This window comes from Lithobates pipiens, unplaced genomic scaffold (genome assembly GCF_037356315.1).
Source record: "Lithobates pipiens isolate NorthernLeopardFrog02 unplaced genomic scaffold, aLitPip1_a1.2 Scaffold_8, whole genome shotgun sequence".
Taxonomy (NCBI): domain Eukaryota; kingdom Metazoa; phylum Chordata; class Amphibia; order Anura; family Ranidae; genus Lithobates; species Lithobates pipiens.
In genome coordinates, this window is record NW_027507903.1 from 578,309,972 (window position 1) to 578,327,138 (window position 17,167).

General features: G+C 44.5%; 1 protein-coding gene across 3 annotated transcripts in view; it reads right to left on the reverse strand.

Annotated features, from left to right (window-relative positions):
• SLC44A2 (solute carrier family 44 member 2 (CTL2 blood group)) overlaps window positions 1-17,167 on the reverse strand; it is a 171,554-nt gene that overhangs the window by 54,245 nt on the left and 100,142 nt on the right. For all 3 annotated transcript variants that reach the window (XM_077470237.1, XM_077470238.1, XM_077470239.1), the window contains exon 3: window positions 2,488-2,561. In XM_077470237.1, coding sequence (XP_077326363.1) covers window positions 2,488-2,561 — 74 coding nt within the window. The remainder of the gene's footprint in view (window positions 1-2,487; window positions 2,562-17,167) is intronic.

Genomic DNA, 17,167 nt, shown 5'->3' on the forward strand with positions numbered 1-17,167 from the left:
GCTATAGTAAGTCAGAGGCGATGGGGATATCACTGGAGGGTTCCATTCAAAAAAATCTGGAGGACAATTTCAAGTTTAAATGGACAGCTATAGCGCTGAACTATTTAGGGATACAGATTCCACCTAACCTGATGGAAGCATACGCATTGAACTTCCCACCTTTATTAAGGGAAATCAGCATAACGTTGAATGAATGGAGCAAATCCTCACACTCCTGGTTTGGGAGAAGCAACATCTTGAAAATGAACATAGTCCCTAAGTTTCTTTATTTATTCCAGGCATTACCGATCCGGATTCCACTTGCCTTTTTTAGTAAAATCCGAACAATTTTTATAAAGTTTATATGGGCAAGCGTCCTAGGATTAATAGGAAGCTGTTAACAATGCCTAAAGAGGCGGGTGGAATTGCAGCACCGGATTTATACAAATACCAGGCTACTCAGCTTGGTAGAATTGTGGACTGGTGTCGTCATAGAGACAGTAAAAGGTGGGTAGCTATGGAACAACAAGTAAGCCCCATTCCTTTAGATAGAGCCATGTGGTGTGGCACGGCCATACCTCCTATATTAAGAGCCCATCCTTTAATAGGACCTACGCTTCAGATGGGAGCTAAAGCCGTACGGATCCCTAGAATCTCAACAGCAAAATCTCCTTTATCTCCCATTCTTGGGAATCCACATTTCTTGCTCGGCCTGAACTAGGAGTATTTAGAAACTTAAGAGAGAAGGGATGTTTTCAGGCATCACATTTCTTGAGGTCTAAAAAATGGCCATCAATAGAAATGTTAATGTAATCAGGAGGACAATATGAACTACCCCTTTGGCAGGCATTACAGGTTAAACATTTCTTGGATACTTTGGGATCGACTGAGAATTTTGATCGGCCACTTACTAAGTTTGAAGGATATTGTGAGGAGAAGGAGTCCCTTTCCCATATTATTTCTAAGATATATGCTTTATTAATTTCTCCTATGGAGGATATTGATATAATGAGTTTGGATAAATGGGAAAGGGATCTCGGACAAACCTTTACCTCGGCCCAACATCAGAAAATCATACATTTGACTTTTAAATCATCTAGATGTGTCAAGATACAGGAATTAAATTACAAAGTATTAATGCGTTGGTATTATACTCCATCACTAATGCATACTCTCTTTCCAGAGTCATCAGATAGATGTTGGAGGTGCAGTAAGGAGAGAGGCACTATTGCCCATATTTTTTGGTATTGCCCAGTAATTAGACAGTTTTGGGAAGAGGTTCGGAAAATCTCTCAACTGTTTACTGAATATTATCTTGAGGAAGACCCGGCCTTTTTTCTATTACAATGTACACATATTCCATCAGAGAGATACAAGAACTCAATGCTATGTCATCTGGTGAATGCAGCTAAAAGCTGCATCACCATTTGCTGGAAGGAAACAGGGGCACCGCGAATTTCGCAATGGTTAAACAAAGTAAGGAAAATAGGGATCATGGAGAATTTGATCCCTATGCCTCTGGAGGAAAGGGAATCTATAGTGCAAGTCTGGGCCCCATGGGAAATATTTTTACAGTCAGAGGAGGGGAAGGGGTTGATTGGAGAGGAAGCTGAGGATTAGACTATCTGGTTGAGTGATGTGAACCTTACCCTTTGGTGGGCGGGTTCGGTTTCCTCCCTTTCTCTCCCTCTTCCCTATCCTCTCTCTGCTCCCTTTTCCCTTCCCCCCCCCTTTTTTTTTTCCCCTTCTTCCTTAAAAAGGGAGAAGGAAGAGGCATGCTATGGGGAATTGATGATATTGTATTGATATCGTATTGATATTGTTTTGTTTGTAAAAATGGCAGGAATATATTATGTTGTTTTCTTATTGTTGTTGTTGTTTAATGGAATATGTGGCTATCAAAGTGTTTCGTATATGTAATTATCAACTTACGTTTTGTATCTTTGCAAAGAAATAAAGAATAAAAAAAAAAAAAAAAGGAACAGGAAGGAGCCATCCCCAACTGTTCCTACAAAGCTGGGAGCATGAGTCCAAAATGTCTTGCCGACACCTTAGGATGAATTCTCTTCACTGGAACTAAGCTCCCCAAAATCCCCCCCCCCCCACACTATAATCCCCCCCCCCCCTCCACCAAATGATTTGGACCAGTGCACAAAGCAAGGTCCATAAAGACATGGCTGAGCGAGTTTGGGGTGGAGGGACTCCACTGGCCTTCACAGAGTCCTGACCTCAACCCGATGGAACACCTTTGGGATGAATTTGAGCGGAGACCGTGGGCACATTCAGATCTGTGCTGGTGATCAGACGTCATCAGCTGTTTTACATAACAAAGGTTTAGGGAAGAACTTATTAAATCAAAGTCGGTATTATAAATGATTAAATTAAAAGTTGGTTAATCACTGACACACTTTACTTGCACTTTGCAGCTCAGTTGATGCAAATCACACATCCTGCCTACTAACAACGATTTCCTACCACATCACATTAAAGCTTGAATAGAATACTTACCGACAATTCCCACAGCCACATAGGCAATAATGGCGAGTACGATGAGAATACAGCATATGATGTCCGTACAACCTCTGCAATACAAAATATATAATTGCTAAAATGACTGTACATCAAAACGTACAAAATGTCCATCAATACAAAACAAGATCGCCTGACTTTCAACCATCTTTATTTCCCTCCACACTACAGCCTCTACAGGGAATGCTGCTAAGTGATGTGGTCTCACTTTTTTTTTTTTTCTGCATTCTATGCCACATAAAAGTGGTGGCGAGACTCAAGGATCAAAATTCAAAAATGTAAAAAAGGGTAGAAGGGAATGCCCGTTCATGCAATTAGTCTGATTTTTTTTTTTCAAACTGAATGTATAGTATTAACTTTTTTTTGTTAACAAAAAAGAAAAAGGAAGAAGAAAAAAAGATCCTGATCCCTTAAAGCAGATTAAACAGAACAGTGTTTGTGCTTTGTAATCTGCCCCTCTCTAAACTGTAAAAAACGTGGCTAATCCTACCACTTCCTGTGTCTACCCCTCTGCGCTGACCACGAAAATCAGGGCTGCCGAGTCCTGACCACCGTGGTCAGCATACGTAACATACGTCCCTCCATCATCCGCGGCCCTGCTCTCCTCTGCACTCCCCTCCATCCCCTCCTCCCTACCTGTCAGCTCTGTGTCTGTGTCTCTGCCCCGCACCCCCCCCCCCCCATCCCTGCCCCTAGAAGTACAAATAAAAATTTTATTTGTAGTCACTGCCAGCCCCTCTATCATAGTTAGGCATAGCACACGGTAGTAGTCTTTTATAAAAGAAAAAAATAAATAAAAATAATGAGGCTTGTAGATAACAATTTAGCACGATCTTCAGGCCGGTCACATGACTCCCGGCCGGTTTCCAGGGCTACTGCAGGAGGGGTTGAGTGGCCACGTGACTTCCCCGGCTGACGTCAGAGGGTGATCCTGGCCTCTCCTGCAGTAGCCACCTTTCTGAGCTGTACAGCGACCGCTAGTCACATGACCGGCCTGAAGATCATTCTAAATCCGGTATTTTCAAGCCTAGGTTTTTATAAAAGACCCCCACACAATAATAGACCCCACCCCAGCAACAATAGATCCCCCACACTACAGACTTCCACCCCAGCACCAATGGACCCCCCCACAATGAAATAACACACCAGCAACAATAGACTATCAGCAGCAACAGATCTTCCAGCAGCCAGCAACAATAGACCTCTCCCTCAAGAGTAGATCCCTCCCAGCTGACCCCCACAGTAACATAAGACCCCCCACCAGCAACAGGCTTACCTAGCAACAATAGACCCCCACACAAAAAAAAGATAACCACCAGCAACAATACATCCCCCAGCAGTCAACAATAGACAATAGACCATCCAGCATACTCCAGCACTCTCTGCCATTACATACTTTCAGTGCTGGAATGGCGTTCCCCCCTGCAAAAAAATCCCTGTTTGTATGTAGGACTGAATTTGGGACCTTGGATTGTGAGCCCCTTGGAGGGCAGGGACTGATGTGAATGGAAGATAGCGATAATAGGGATACAGATAGAGATAAGAGATAATAGAGATAGAGACACACATATGTAAAGCCCTGTATAAATTGATGGCACTATACAAGTACCTGGAATGAATGAATGAATGAATGAATGAATGAATGAATGAATAAGTACAAACAACAACCTCAGGGACATTATTTCCTAACAGGCTTTTTTTTCCTCTGTATAGTTTATGTTGCCAATACAAGTCTTCCAGCTCTTTTATTTACGAGTATAAATTGCATCCTACCACATCTAATGGACGGTCTGTACCGCAGTACATTACAATCACCTGGGGATTCTCAGCAATTCACGGATAAGCCTTGTACTGGAAAATGGACAGGATTCTCAGAAGGGCTCGTGCAGAACAGCAATTGTGCAGCCATTTTGAAAATAGGATCTCCAGGTTAAAAATAACTGTGGGAACATTACGCGTGAAATATCCAAAATGAGATTAGAACCTCCCTGGAGGTTTTGCTTGATGTATGATGAACCTTTAGCCACCTATGTAATATGGCAACAAAGAGGGTGGGATTTAAAATGCCCACAAGGCGTACGTATGCACCCATTAGTGGCAGAGGTTTCTGTAAAAGAAAAGATGAGATTGCGCTATGGAGTAATATAGTAGTAATACTAGAATGATATAATAGGGTAAGAGCTGCCTCTACTTAATAAGCCCCCCCAATCGGATGGGGCCTATTGGAAATATGGAAAGAGAATCAGGTAGAATTGGCGCTATACCTTTAAATTAGTTATATATTTTTCCCTTCACAAAACCCTTTACTCGTTAGTGCTATGAGATTACTGTTGCTATTATGTGATGTGTTTAACAAATTATTAGTGTCCATGCCCATTTACAGGGGCTTCGTGCTGCTATAAATTATATATATATATATATATATATATATATATATATATATATATAAAAACTGGAGTTAGTACTTACCGGTAACTCCTTTTCCGGTGGTCTTCCAGGACAGCCCTTGAGAGATGGAGCTCCTCCCATCGACACAGGAAACACATTGCCACAGTTCAAAAGGCGGTCCCTCAGGTCCCTGGTCAGTCATTCACCAAGAACCGAAGGATGGAACTGAAAAACATATAAACCATAACAGGTAATAACATTAGTACATCACTATAATCAAATAAAGGGTGGGATCGTGCTGTCCTGGAAGACCACCGGAAAAGGAGTTACCGGTAAGTACTAACTCCAGTTTTCCCAAGTGTTCTTCCAGGACAGCCCTTGAGAGGATCCCCAAGTACTTACCAGATTAGGGGGGGACCACGGCCTGGAGGACTTTCCTCCCAAAGGCCTGATCCTGACTAGACATTAAGTCCAGTCGGTAATGCCTTGTAAAGGTGGAAAAGCTTGACCATGTGGCTGCTTTACATACCTGCTCCGGGGTGGCACCAGCTCTTTCTGCCCAGGATGCAGACAACGCTCTTGTGGAGTGAGCTTTAACACCCTCAGGAGGATCTCTATTCAAGGCCTTATACCCCTCTGCTATAGCTAGCCTAATCCATCTAGCTATGGTTACTTTTGAAGCTTTCTGTCCCCTACGCTGTCCGGAAAAAAGGACAAAAAGGGAGTCTGAGATTCTGAATGGATTTGTTATTTTAAGATATTCTAGAATACACCTCCTCACATCCAATAAATGAAAACGTTCCTCTTTCTCATTTGCTGCATTTTGACAAAATGAAGGGAGGACAATATCTTGGGACCTATGGAAGCTAGATGCTACCTTTGGTAAGAACCCAGGGTCTGTCTTTAGTATGACTCTGTCTTCTAGGATCTGTAGGAATGGTTCCCTGATGGAAAGGGCTTGGATTTCACTGACCCTACGGGCTGAAGTGATTGCCACCAGGAGAACGGTCTTAAATGTAATAAGCCTTAGGGAGGCCTCTGAGATAGGCTCAAAGGGTGACCCCAAGAAAGCTTTTAGTACAACTGCTAAATCCCAGGATGGGACTTTGGTGATTCTGACTGGCTTACGTCTAGCGACTGCCTTACAGAATCTAGCGACAAAAGGATTTTCCTGTAAGCGTTCATCTAAGTACACACTTAAGGCAGCTATCTGTACCTTAATAGTACTTAGGGTTAAACCCTTGTTTACACCTTCCTGTAAAAACTGTAGAATATTAGCCGTATTTATGTCACGGCTATTCAGCCAGCTATTAAATTTTTTCCAGACTTTTTTGTAAATAGCCCTCGTGACTGGTTTGCGACTCTGTAGTAAGGTCGCAATTACCTCATCTGACAGGCCCTTACTCCTTAAGATTTCCTCTTCAGTAACCACGCTGAAAGCTTCAGTGTGGCGACCTGTGGATGGTAAAGAGGTCCCTGTGACAGGAGGTCCTGTCTGTAGGGAAGTCTCAGAGGCGGACAATCTGTCAATTGTAGCAACGTTGTGAACCACGGTCTCCTGGGCCAAAAAGGTGCTACTAGAATCAAACAGGTTTTCTCCTTGAGGAATCTTGCTAGGACCCTCGGAATGAGATGAAGAGGGGGAAATGCATACGCCAGACTGAAAGTCCATGGAGTTTGCAAGGCATCTACCGCCAGGGGCTGATCTTCTGGGTTTAGCGAGAAAAAATTGGGAACCTTTGCATTCTTTTTGCTCGCAAAAAGGTCTACCTCTGGTTCTCCCCAGTGAGTTGTTATGAGATTGAATGCCTCTGGGTGTAAGGACCATTCTTGGTTCGAAATCTTTTGTCGACTCAAGAAGTCCGCCTTGTTGTTCAGCTCCCCTTTCAGGTGAACTGCAGAAATGGATTCCAGATTGGCTTCTGCCCACTGGAGAATGCGTCTGGCTACCAACATCAAACGAGGACTTCTGGTACCTCCTTGTTTGTTTATGTATGCTACAGCCGTCGTATTGTCTGAACGGACTTGTAGATGGTGACCCTGTATTGTGGGGTGAAAAGCTAGAACAGCTCTCAGGATTGCTGTTAGCTCTTTCCAATTGGAAGAAAAACATTTCTCCTCCGGGGTCCACTTGTCCTGGACCCAGCTTGAGCCGAGGTGGGCTCCCCAGCCCCAACTGCTCGCATCCGTTGTTAGTGTTGAAGTGATAGGAAGGACCCAATGAACCCCTTTGTTTAGGTTTAGATAAAACGCTCCAGAGGGAGCGTTTTATCTTTGAGGGGATCGATACCTCCTCCTCCAGATCTCTGCCTTTTAATTGTTCTAACAGAAAACCCTGAAGGTCTCTTTGGTGGAACCTGGCCCATTGTACGGCTGGAATGGCTGCCGTCATAAGACCTAAGACCGACATTACTTCCCTCACCGTACATTTGGGGCTGCATTGAAGAAAAGATATTCTCTGCCACAGATTCAAAATCTTTTCTTCCGGCAGTATAATTTTCTGATCTACAGACTTGATCCAGTAACCCAGATACAGGATCTCCTGTGTTGGGGTTGTCTTGGATTTCTCCTGACTGACAATCCACCCTAATCGACTCAGGCTGAGTTGAGTCAATTCCAGATCCTGAGAAAGACGACTCTCCGAGTGTGCTGTTAGGAGCAGATCGTCTAGATAGGGGATAATTGAGACTGATTGAAGCCTCAGTGGAACTAAAGCCTCTCCGAGAACCTTGGTAAAGATTCCTGGGGAGGATGATAGACCGAAGGGAAGTGCCATAAATATCCCTTTCTGCAGGAGATTCTTTATGGAATAAATGGACTCCATCCGAAATCTCTTGTAACGGATGGAGCGATTCAGTGGTCGGAGGTTCATAATTAGTCTGAATCTCCCTGACGGCTTTCTTACCACAAAAATGTGCGAGTAAAAACCGTCTCCTTGTTCCTGAATACGGACTCGTGTCAATACATCTTGATCCACCATTTCCCCTATCAGTAAAGGTAAGGCCCTGGCCTTTTCTGAGTGACTTGGAAGCTTTGTCACCAGAAACTTGGAAGGACGGTTGCTGTGAAATTCCAGCGCATGACCCCTTTTTATTATATTTAAGACAAACTCGTTCGAGGTTGTCTTTTCCCATTGTGGAAGAAATTTGCTTAATCTTCCTCCCACAGGAACCCTGACGTCACTGGGGTTTGGGATCCTGATTGGGGCGGCTAAACAGTATGCCCCCTTTTCCTTTCCCTTTATGTCCCCACCAATGTTTTTTGGGGGTTGAACTCTTCTCCGATTTAGAGGGTTCCTTAAAGGGACGAAAAAATTTTCTTTGAAAATTTTTCTTTTTTGCGGGAAAGGTTTTCTTTTTATCCGCCGTCCTTTCTAAGGCGGAGTCTAATTCAGGCCCGAAGACTAAGTCTCCTGTAAAAGGGACGCTGCACAGGCGGGTTTTAGACGCCGTGTCTCCCCCCCAGGTTTTCATCCATACTGACCTCCTTGCTGCCACTGAAAGTGCTGCAGACTTAGCCGTAAATTTTACAGAGTCCGTGGAGGCATCAGAGATGAAACTGGTGGCCTTAAAAAGCATAGGGAAGGATTTCAGAAGCTCCCCCCTAGGAGTGCCTGCCTTTAAATGTTCTTGTAGTTGCGATAACCAGAACTCCAGGTTTCTAGCTACACAGGAAGTGGCTAGAGCTGGTTTTAAGCCTGCCATAGAGGCATCCCAGGCCCTCTTTAAGACAATGTCTGTTCTCCTGTCCATGGGATCTTTCAGGTGACCCATATCCTCAAAGGCCAGATCAGCCTGCTTTGAGATTTTGGACAGAGGGGCGTCTAGTTTAGGATTTTTATTCCAGACCGCCTCTGGGCTCTCATCAAAAGGGAACCTTCTCTTAAGGGATTTAGGAAAGAAAACCTTTTTATCTGGTTCAGACCACTCCTTAAGGACAAGGTCAGAAAGCACCTTATGTATAGGGAAAACCCTTGCTTTCTTTCTCCCCAGAGCCTCATACATTTGATCATGTCTGGATAACTGAGTTTCTTCCTCCTCAATTTCCAGTGTATCATAGATAGCCCCCATTAGCTCATCTACTTCCTCGAGAGATAATCTATATTTTGAGGCTTTAGATGCTGCTTGATCCTCTTCCTGACCCGAGTCAGTGTCAGAGGATTCGGGGCTAATCAACGTGGGGCTAGGCTCCCTGACCATACGGGGCTCCCCTGAGCTGGGTGTTGTAAGGCATGGTGAGGAGGAGATTATAGTTGTTTTACTCGTGGAGGCAGCTGCAGCTGATCCCACGTCAGTGATTAACTCCCGGAGGGACTTAAAGGTCGACGCCATTTCCTCTTTAAAGGAGCCCAAAAATTTTGCTAAAGGGGAATCTGCCTCAGATTTAAGCAAGCTTGCAATGCATTGCTTGCATAGGGCTTTGTTAGAGCCAGAGGACAACCTATTCCCACAATTAGGGCACTTTTTGCGGCCTGTCTTGTCTTCCCTTGGTATCTCTTTAGCCTGAAAATAAGAAGACAAAGGATTTCTTAGCGTCAGCACCATGTCCCTCTTAGAATCACCACTAACAAACAATCTCACTGTGAGTAAACCGCCACCGTGGGGCACTACAGGGCCCAGCCTACAAACACCACCGCTCCACCAGAGTAATAGCATGCCCAGCAGCCTACCTGGGATTGGCTGGTGCCTGTCTCCGCCGGAGTATCCTGGGGAATAGCCTCCATGGTCCCCCTCTGACGCTCCGGATCCCGCCGCTAATCCGGTATAGCTGGACGCTGGTCGGGCTTCACAGGCACAGCGCTGGCTCTCCCTCTCCTCCTTGTACCCTTAGAGACCCGGAACCAGAAGTCTCGGCACGCAGTGATGACGCGGTTCCGCCGGAAGTGACGCTCGGCGTCTCCGACCCCACCGCAACAAGGAGCAGAGATGGAAGGTTCCACTCACCGCTCCTGGGGGAAACCGGCGCCATTCTGCCCCTGGCCACCTCGGCACTGGAAGGAGGAGGGTAACGGGTCTGCTCCGAATCAGCTGGACGGTACCCGAGCCACAAAAAAAAGGTATGGACCCAATACTGCAGCCAAAAAACAGGACCCGGTCCCTTATGGCTAACAGGTTCTCAGGCAGCCCCTGAGAGGGGCCTCCAGGTTCCTGGCAACATGTTCCTCCGACGGAGGAAACACAAATGACTGAGCAGGGACCTGAGGGACCGCCTTTTGAACTGTGGCAATGTGTTTCCTGTGTCGATGGGAGGAGCTCCATCTCTCAAGGGCTGTCCTGGAAGAACACTTGGGAAAAATAGAAAACCTTAATCAGCATTTATAACCGATATCAGATCACCCAGTGGTTATATCAAAAGCCAGAAAGAAAAAAAAATAATTTTGTTGAACAAGTGAATAATAATGAGAAAGAAAAGTTCAAATCTTCCTGTTCCTTTTCTTATGGGTGTAGAAACATTAGCAAATACTTTATGATATGCAAAACAGTTCACGGACAATATTTTGTTTCCAAACAGTGACTTGTGCGCTCACCAGATCCTTACCCCTACTGGGGCAAAACCGCCTCCACAGTGTAAGCCCCTGTGCTGCTCTCTGGCGTCCCCCTGGGAATCTGTTTTTTTCACAAGTGAAATTTTCATCCATATAAATTCATAGAAAAAGAAGGAAGCCCATAGTGTAGTATGTCTTTAAGATATATTTATTTAAAAGAAGAAAACTACTCGCATGTTTCACATATCAGTGGTGTGTTTATAATGCAAAAATCCCCACAACGCCGGCCGCTGCAGTGTACTCTTAGAGAGGTCACGTCCTTATAGCCACGCCTACCGGTTTCGTCACGCAGACATCATCAGGAGAGTAATGTGGCAACAAAGAGGGTGGGCTTTAAAATACCCACAAGGCGTACGTATGCACCCATTAGTGGTAGAGGTTTCTGTGCAGGGAGTGTGCTCACTACTGAGACTGAGCTGTCAGGTTCCAGTCTGTAGTAATGATCATGTGACCACTGACAGCCAGTCACAGTGATCAGGCAGACCTTCCCAACCTCTGGGCATAAAAGACCAGTTAAATGGACAAGGGGTTAAAGTCGTTAAATTTCACATCTTATTCAATTATTTCTAGCCTACTCAGATGACCTTGAAGTTGCCAAACTTTGTAAAGATCCGCACACATTTCCTTCCTTGAATTCTGAGACATGTAGTCACTACACACCGAGTAGGCACTGCTGTGTCACACATTTCACAGAGCCTGCCTTGTGATCTACAGAGGGGCTGAGAGGAGGAGTTTAAGGAGGCGGAGTCAGTACATGAATCACTGCTTGCAGGCAAGGTACCATGGGATATGTATTTCTTATACATTGAGGAGACGCTGGAAAGCATGCTGGGAATCCAGGAAGCTGTGGAAAGAGACGGCCAGCAGACAGGCAGAACTCACAATATGAGAGGATATTTATGATGTATGCTTCTATTGGACTGTCAAATAGAACTTGTTTGTATTGTTATTACAGTGTTGATGGTATAAAATGAAAGTGTGTTGTGACCATAGACCTCCTCTAAAACTAGCCATACACTGTACATTTTCTCTCATTCAGCCTGCGGGCAATCACCCTATACATGCCAAACAGCGTGGGTGGAGGAGTTTCCACTGCCAGCTATTATAGTCAAGCCGCCGTAGCTGTCCGAGTACCTAAACAGCGACTGCATGCGATTGGATGCAGTCATTGTTTCACCGCTAATTTTTTACCTGACTCAGTCAATTTTTAAAATCAACTTGTCAGGCCAGGTTGTGCCAACAGAGCCTCCCATGGTTCAAATATCTGTGGATTCAGAGGCATCTGACAAAATTTGAGCCATGTATGGCCAGTTGAGTCCTTTCTTATTACTTACTGGAGAACACCATCACCAGGGTTGAAAGTAATGGGAAAACTCAAAATTCTGAGTCGTCACCAGCAGGGTGGATTTGATTTAACCGCTTCCCAACCGGCTCCTGTAGATATACGTCATCAGAATGGCACGGCTGGGCAAAGTAAGTACCCGTACGTTACTTTGAATTGCCTGCCGAAAGCTCAGTGACCGTGGTCGCGGGTCCCGTGGACTCGATCGCTGCGGGGATATCCGCGATAGTGTCACGGAGCTCAAAAAAACAAAAAAAAGTATAAAAATGCCATAAAACTATCCCCTATAACGCTTATTGCAATTTTTTTTACTAAAAATATGTAGAAGAATGCGTATCAGCCTGAATCGAGGGAAAAAAAAAGTTTTTTATATAATTATATATATATATATATATATATATATATATATATATATATATATATATATATATATATATATATATATATATATATATATATATATATATATATATATATATATATTTTTTTTTTTTTTTTTTTTTTGGGGGGGATATTTATTATAGCAAAAAAAAAAAAACTGCAGAGGTGATCAAATAACACCAAAAAGAAAGCTCTATTTGTGGGAAAAAACAAAACAAAAAACAAAAAGGACGCCAATTTTGTTTGGGAGCCACATTGCACGACCGCGCAATTGTCAGTTAAAGTGACGTTTTTTTAACCAAAAATATGTATACATATTGGCCTAAACTGATGAATACATTTGTTTTGTTTTTTGGGGATAGGTATTATAGTAAAAAAATGTTGTTTAGGTACAACGTCGTGCGACCGCGCAGTTGTCCTCGTCAGGAAGGGGGTAAATCCTTCTGGGGCTGAAGTGGTTAAAGGGGTTGTAAACCCTCATTTTGTTTTTTGTTTTTAAAACAAACATACTTACCTCCACTGTGCAGTTCATTTTGCACAGAGTCATCGTCTTCTGGGGTCCCCCCAATGGCTCTCTGTGTTCCTCCCCGCATCAGTAAACCCGCTAGGAGAAGCGCTGGGGGTTACCTTGTGGGTGTGCTCCAGAGTTGAGCATTTGCGTCCATAGACACAGAATGACAGACTCGGCCACGCCCCCGGTCATTGGATTTGATTGACAGCAGCGGGAGCCAATTGCTGTGCTGCTATGAATCTATCCAATCAAGAGCTGAGAAACTGTGCCAGAGAGGGTTTGAGCGTCTCCAGCGGGGGGAACAAATGGGTGCAGGTGAGTAAAACGGGGGACGGGCTGCTCAGTGACGGAAGTTTTTTCACCTTAATGCATAGGATGCATTAAGATGAAAAAACACAAGGGTTTACAACCCATTTAAAGCAAGTCAATTTAAATCACAATTTAAATCACTAGTAAAAAGGCTTGATTTAAAGTGGAAGTCCATGAAAAAACTAAAGTCCCTGCATCTATAGACACCACCGATGTAACACTAACCTCTCTATCTCTGCAAAGAAAAAATTAGTATACATGCCTTTTTTGAAGCCGCTCCGACCCGATCCCAGGCTGAGCTGTCAGCCGCAGCTTCGCTGTGGAGGCATGTGCAGAGGACACATCCGACAACAGAATCCCCATAGTAAGTCTATGGGTGACGTCACTCCCCATTCATTTCACAGCCATTGTCTGCAGAACTTCCGCCGCTGAGGATCGGCCGGATTGGGTTCAAAAAAGTTAAGTATACCAATTCTCTCTTTTACAGGGCTAGATAGGTTAGTGTTAGACCGGTGGTGTCTACAGATGCAGGGATTTTAGTTTTTCCATGGACTTCCACTTTAAATCGAGTCGATTTAAATCCTAATTTTTAAAGAGTAACTGTCATCTGTCCCGCAGCGGCTCCTCCTCTGACCCATTGTTGGCTCACCGACAGTCCTATTTACTTTAATGGGACGGCTGGTGATGTGGCAGTGACAAGGTGAGGGACGTGGCAGCAGGTGAGTGGATGCCCACTAACAGGCGCTCATTCTTGCTGGTAGTTTGTGTGAATGCATCTATGCAGTGGATGTTATCTCAGCTTGCATTCATCGAACGAGTTTACCAAAAATGTAAATATTGCAGAATATATATCCACATGCTACATAACTAAGCTCCATTTCATGCTGAATAAACACAATTATTAATGTACCTTAACCACTTTCAGACCGGACCATTTTGCTGGTAAATGACCAGAGGTCTTTTTACACTTTGGCACTGCGCTGCTTTAACTGGTAATTGCGCGGTCATGCAATGTTGTACCCAAACAAAATTTGCGTCCTTTTCTTCCCACAAATAGAGCTTTCTTTTGATGGTATTTGATTGCCTCTGCGATTTTTATTTTTTGCGATATAAACGTAAAAAGACCGCAAATTTTGAAAAAAAATGATATTTTCTACTTTTTGTTATTAGAAAAATCCAATAAACTCAATTTTAGTCATACATTTAGGCCAAAATGTATTCAGCCACATGTCTTTGGTAAAAAAAAAGTCAATAATTGTATATTTATTGGTTTGCGCAAAAGTTGTCACATCTACAAACTAAGGTACGTTTTCTGGAATTTACGCAGCTTTTAGTTTACGACTGCCTATCTCATTTCTTGAGGTGCTAAAATGGCAGGGCAGTACAAAACCCCCCCAAATGACCCCATTTTGGAAAGTAGACCCCCTAAGGAAATTGATAAGAGGCATGTTGAGCCCATTGAATATTTTATTTTTTTGCCTCAAGCGATTGAATAATGACAAAAAAAAAATTTTTTTTTTTTTTTTACACAAAGTTGTCACTAAATGATATATTGCTCACACATGCTATGGGCGTATGTGAAATGACACCCCAAAATAAATTCTGCTGCTTCTCCTGAGTACGGGGATACCACATATGTGGGACTTTTTGGGAGCCTAGCCGCGTACGGGGCCCCGAAAACCAAGCACCGCCTTCAGGCTTTCTAAGGGCGTAAATTTTTGAGTTCACTTCTCACTACCTATTACAGTTTTGAAGGCCATAAAATGCCAAGATGGCACAAAACCCCCACAAATGACCCCATTTTAGAAAGTAGACACCCCAAGCTATTTGCTGAGAGGCATGTTGAGTTCATGGAATATTTTATATTTTGCCACAAGTTGCGGGAAAATTACAAACTTTTTTTTTTTTTTTTTTTTTTTCACAAAGTTGTCACTAAATGATATATTGCTCACACATGCCATGGGCATATGTGAAATGACACCCCAAAATAAATTCTGCTGCTTCTCCTGAGTACGGGGATACCACATATGTGGGACTTTTTGGGAGCCTAGCCGCGTACGGGGCCCCGAAAACCAAGCACCGCCTTCAGGCTTTCTAAGGGCGTAAATATTTGACTTCACTCCTCACTACCTATTACAGTTTTGAAGGCCATAAAATGCCAAGATGGCACAAAACCCCCACAAATGACCCCATTTTAGAAAGTAGACACCCCAAGCTATTTGCTGAGAGGCATGTTGAGTCCATGGAATATTTTATATTTTGCCACAAGTTGCGGGAAAATTACAAACTTTTTTTTTTTTTTTTTTTTTTTTTCACAAAGTTGTCACTAAATGATATATTGCTCACGCATGCCATGGGCATATGTGAAATGACACCCCAAAATAAATTCTGCTGCTTCTCCTGAGTACGGGGATACCACATATGTGGGACTTTTTGGGAGCCTAGCCGCGTACGGGGCCCCGAAAACCAAGCACCGCCTTCAGGCTTTCTAAGGGCGTTACAGTTTTGAAGGCCATAAAATGCCAAGATGGCACAAACCCCCCCCAAATGACCCCATTTTGGAAAGTAGACACCCCTAAATTTAGGGGTACACTAGTGAGACTAGGTAATAAATGGCGGGTGCCCTGAAACTATAAAAAAATAACTAACCAACCAGCGTCACCTGTAACAGTTATATGGTGATCACTGGTGAAAGGGTTAACTAGGGGGCAATCAGGGGGCTTTATGCGGTAGTATATGGGGGTCCCTGGCGCTATAAAAAGCTGCGGCGAACCTAAATACCTACTTGCCTAACTAGCGTCACCTGTGACACTAATACAGCGATCAGAAAAACGATCGCTTATTAGGCTGGGTTCACACTGGAGCGATGCGGGAACGCCACGAATGCGCGGCGGGTTCCCGCATCGCATGCCTCCCGGCGGCAGTTCACACTGCCCTATGCGAACTGCTGGGAGTGTCAGTGAAATGTTACTGACACCCCCAGATCAGTTCGCATATCGCAGTGCGATCTGCAAACTCGGATCGCATGGTGTGAACACCCATGCGATCCGATTCTGCTGCGGGCCAAAAAAAGGGTCCCGTGCGAATTTGCGGCGGGTGCGGCGGGTGTGGCGGGTGCGGCGAATGGCTGAACTCGAATCGCACAGAGATCGGATGTGATTTGCACTGCAGTGCGAATCACATCCGTTCTCAAACCGCTGCAATCTGAACCCAGCCTTAGTGACACTGGCGACGGGGGGTGATCACGGGGTTAAACCTTTATTGGGGGGGTTAGGGGGGTACCTTAGAACTAAAGGGGGCTAACCCTAACTGCCCTAACAGTTATTAGTCACAAATGACACCCGCCGGGTGATCAGGGGGTTAAACCTTTATTAGGTAATAAATGGCGGGTGCCCTGAAACTATAAAAAAATAACTAACCAACCAGCGTCACCTGTAACAGTTATATGGTGATCACTGGTGAAAGGGTTAACTAGGGGGCAATCAGGGGGCTTTATGCGGTAGTATATGGGGGTCCCTGGCGCTATAAAAAGCTGCGGCGAACCTAAATACCTACCTGCCTAACTAGCGTCACCTGGGACACTAATACGGCGATCAGAAAAATGATCGCTTATTAGGCTGGGTTCACACTGGAGCGATGCGGAAACGCCGCGAATCCGCGGCGGGTTCCCGCATCGCATGCCTCCCGGCGGCAGTTCACACTGCCCTATGCGAACTGCTGGGAGTGTCAGTGAAATGTTACTGACACCCCCAGATCAGTTCGCATATCGCAGTGCGATCTGCAAACTCGGATCGCATGGTGTGAACACCCATGCGATCCGATTCTGCTGCGGGCCAAAAAAAGGGTCCCGTGCGAATTTGCGGCGGGTGCGGCGGGTGTGGCGGGTGCGGCGGGTGCGGCGAATGGCTGAACTCGAATCGCACAGAGATCGGATGTGATTTGCACTGCAGTGCGGTGCGAATCACATTCGTTCTCATAAACCGCTGCAATGTGAACCCAGCCTTAGTGACACTGGCGACGGGGGGTGATCACGGGGTTAAACCTTTATTGGGGGGGTTAGGGGGGTACATTAGAACTAAAGGGGGCTAACTCTAACTGCCCTAACAGTTATTACAGTCACAAATGACACCAATGCAAAAAAAAAAAAAAAAAAAAAAAAAATGACATTGGTGTCACTGTGACT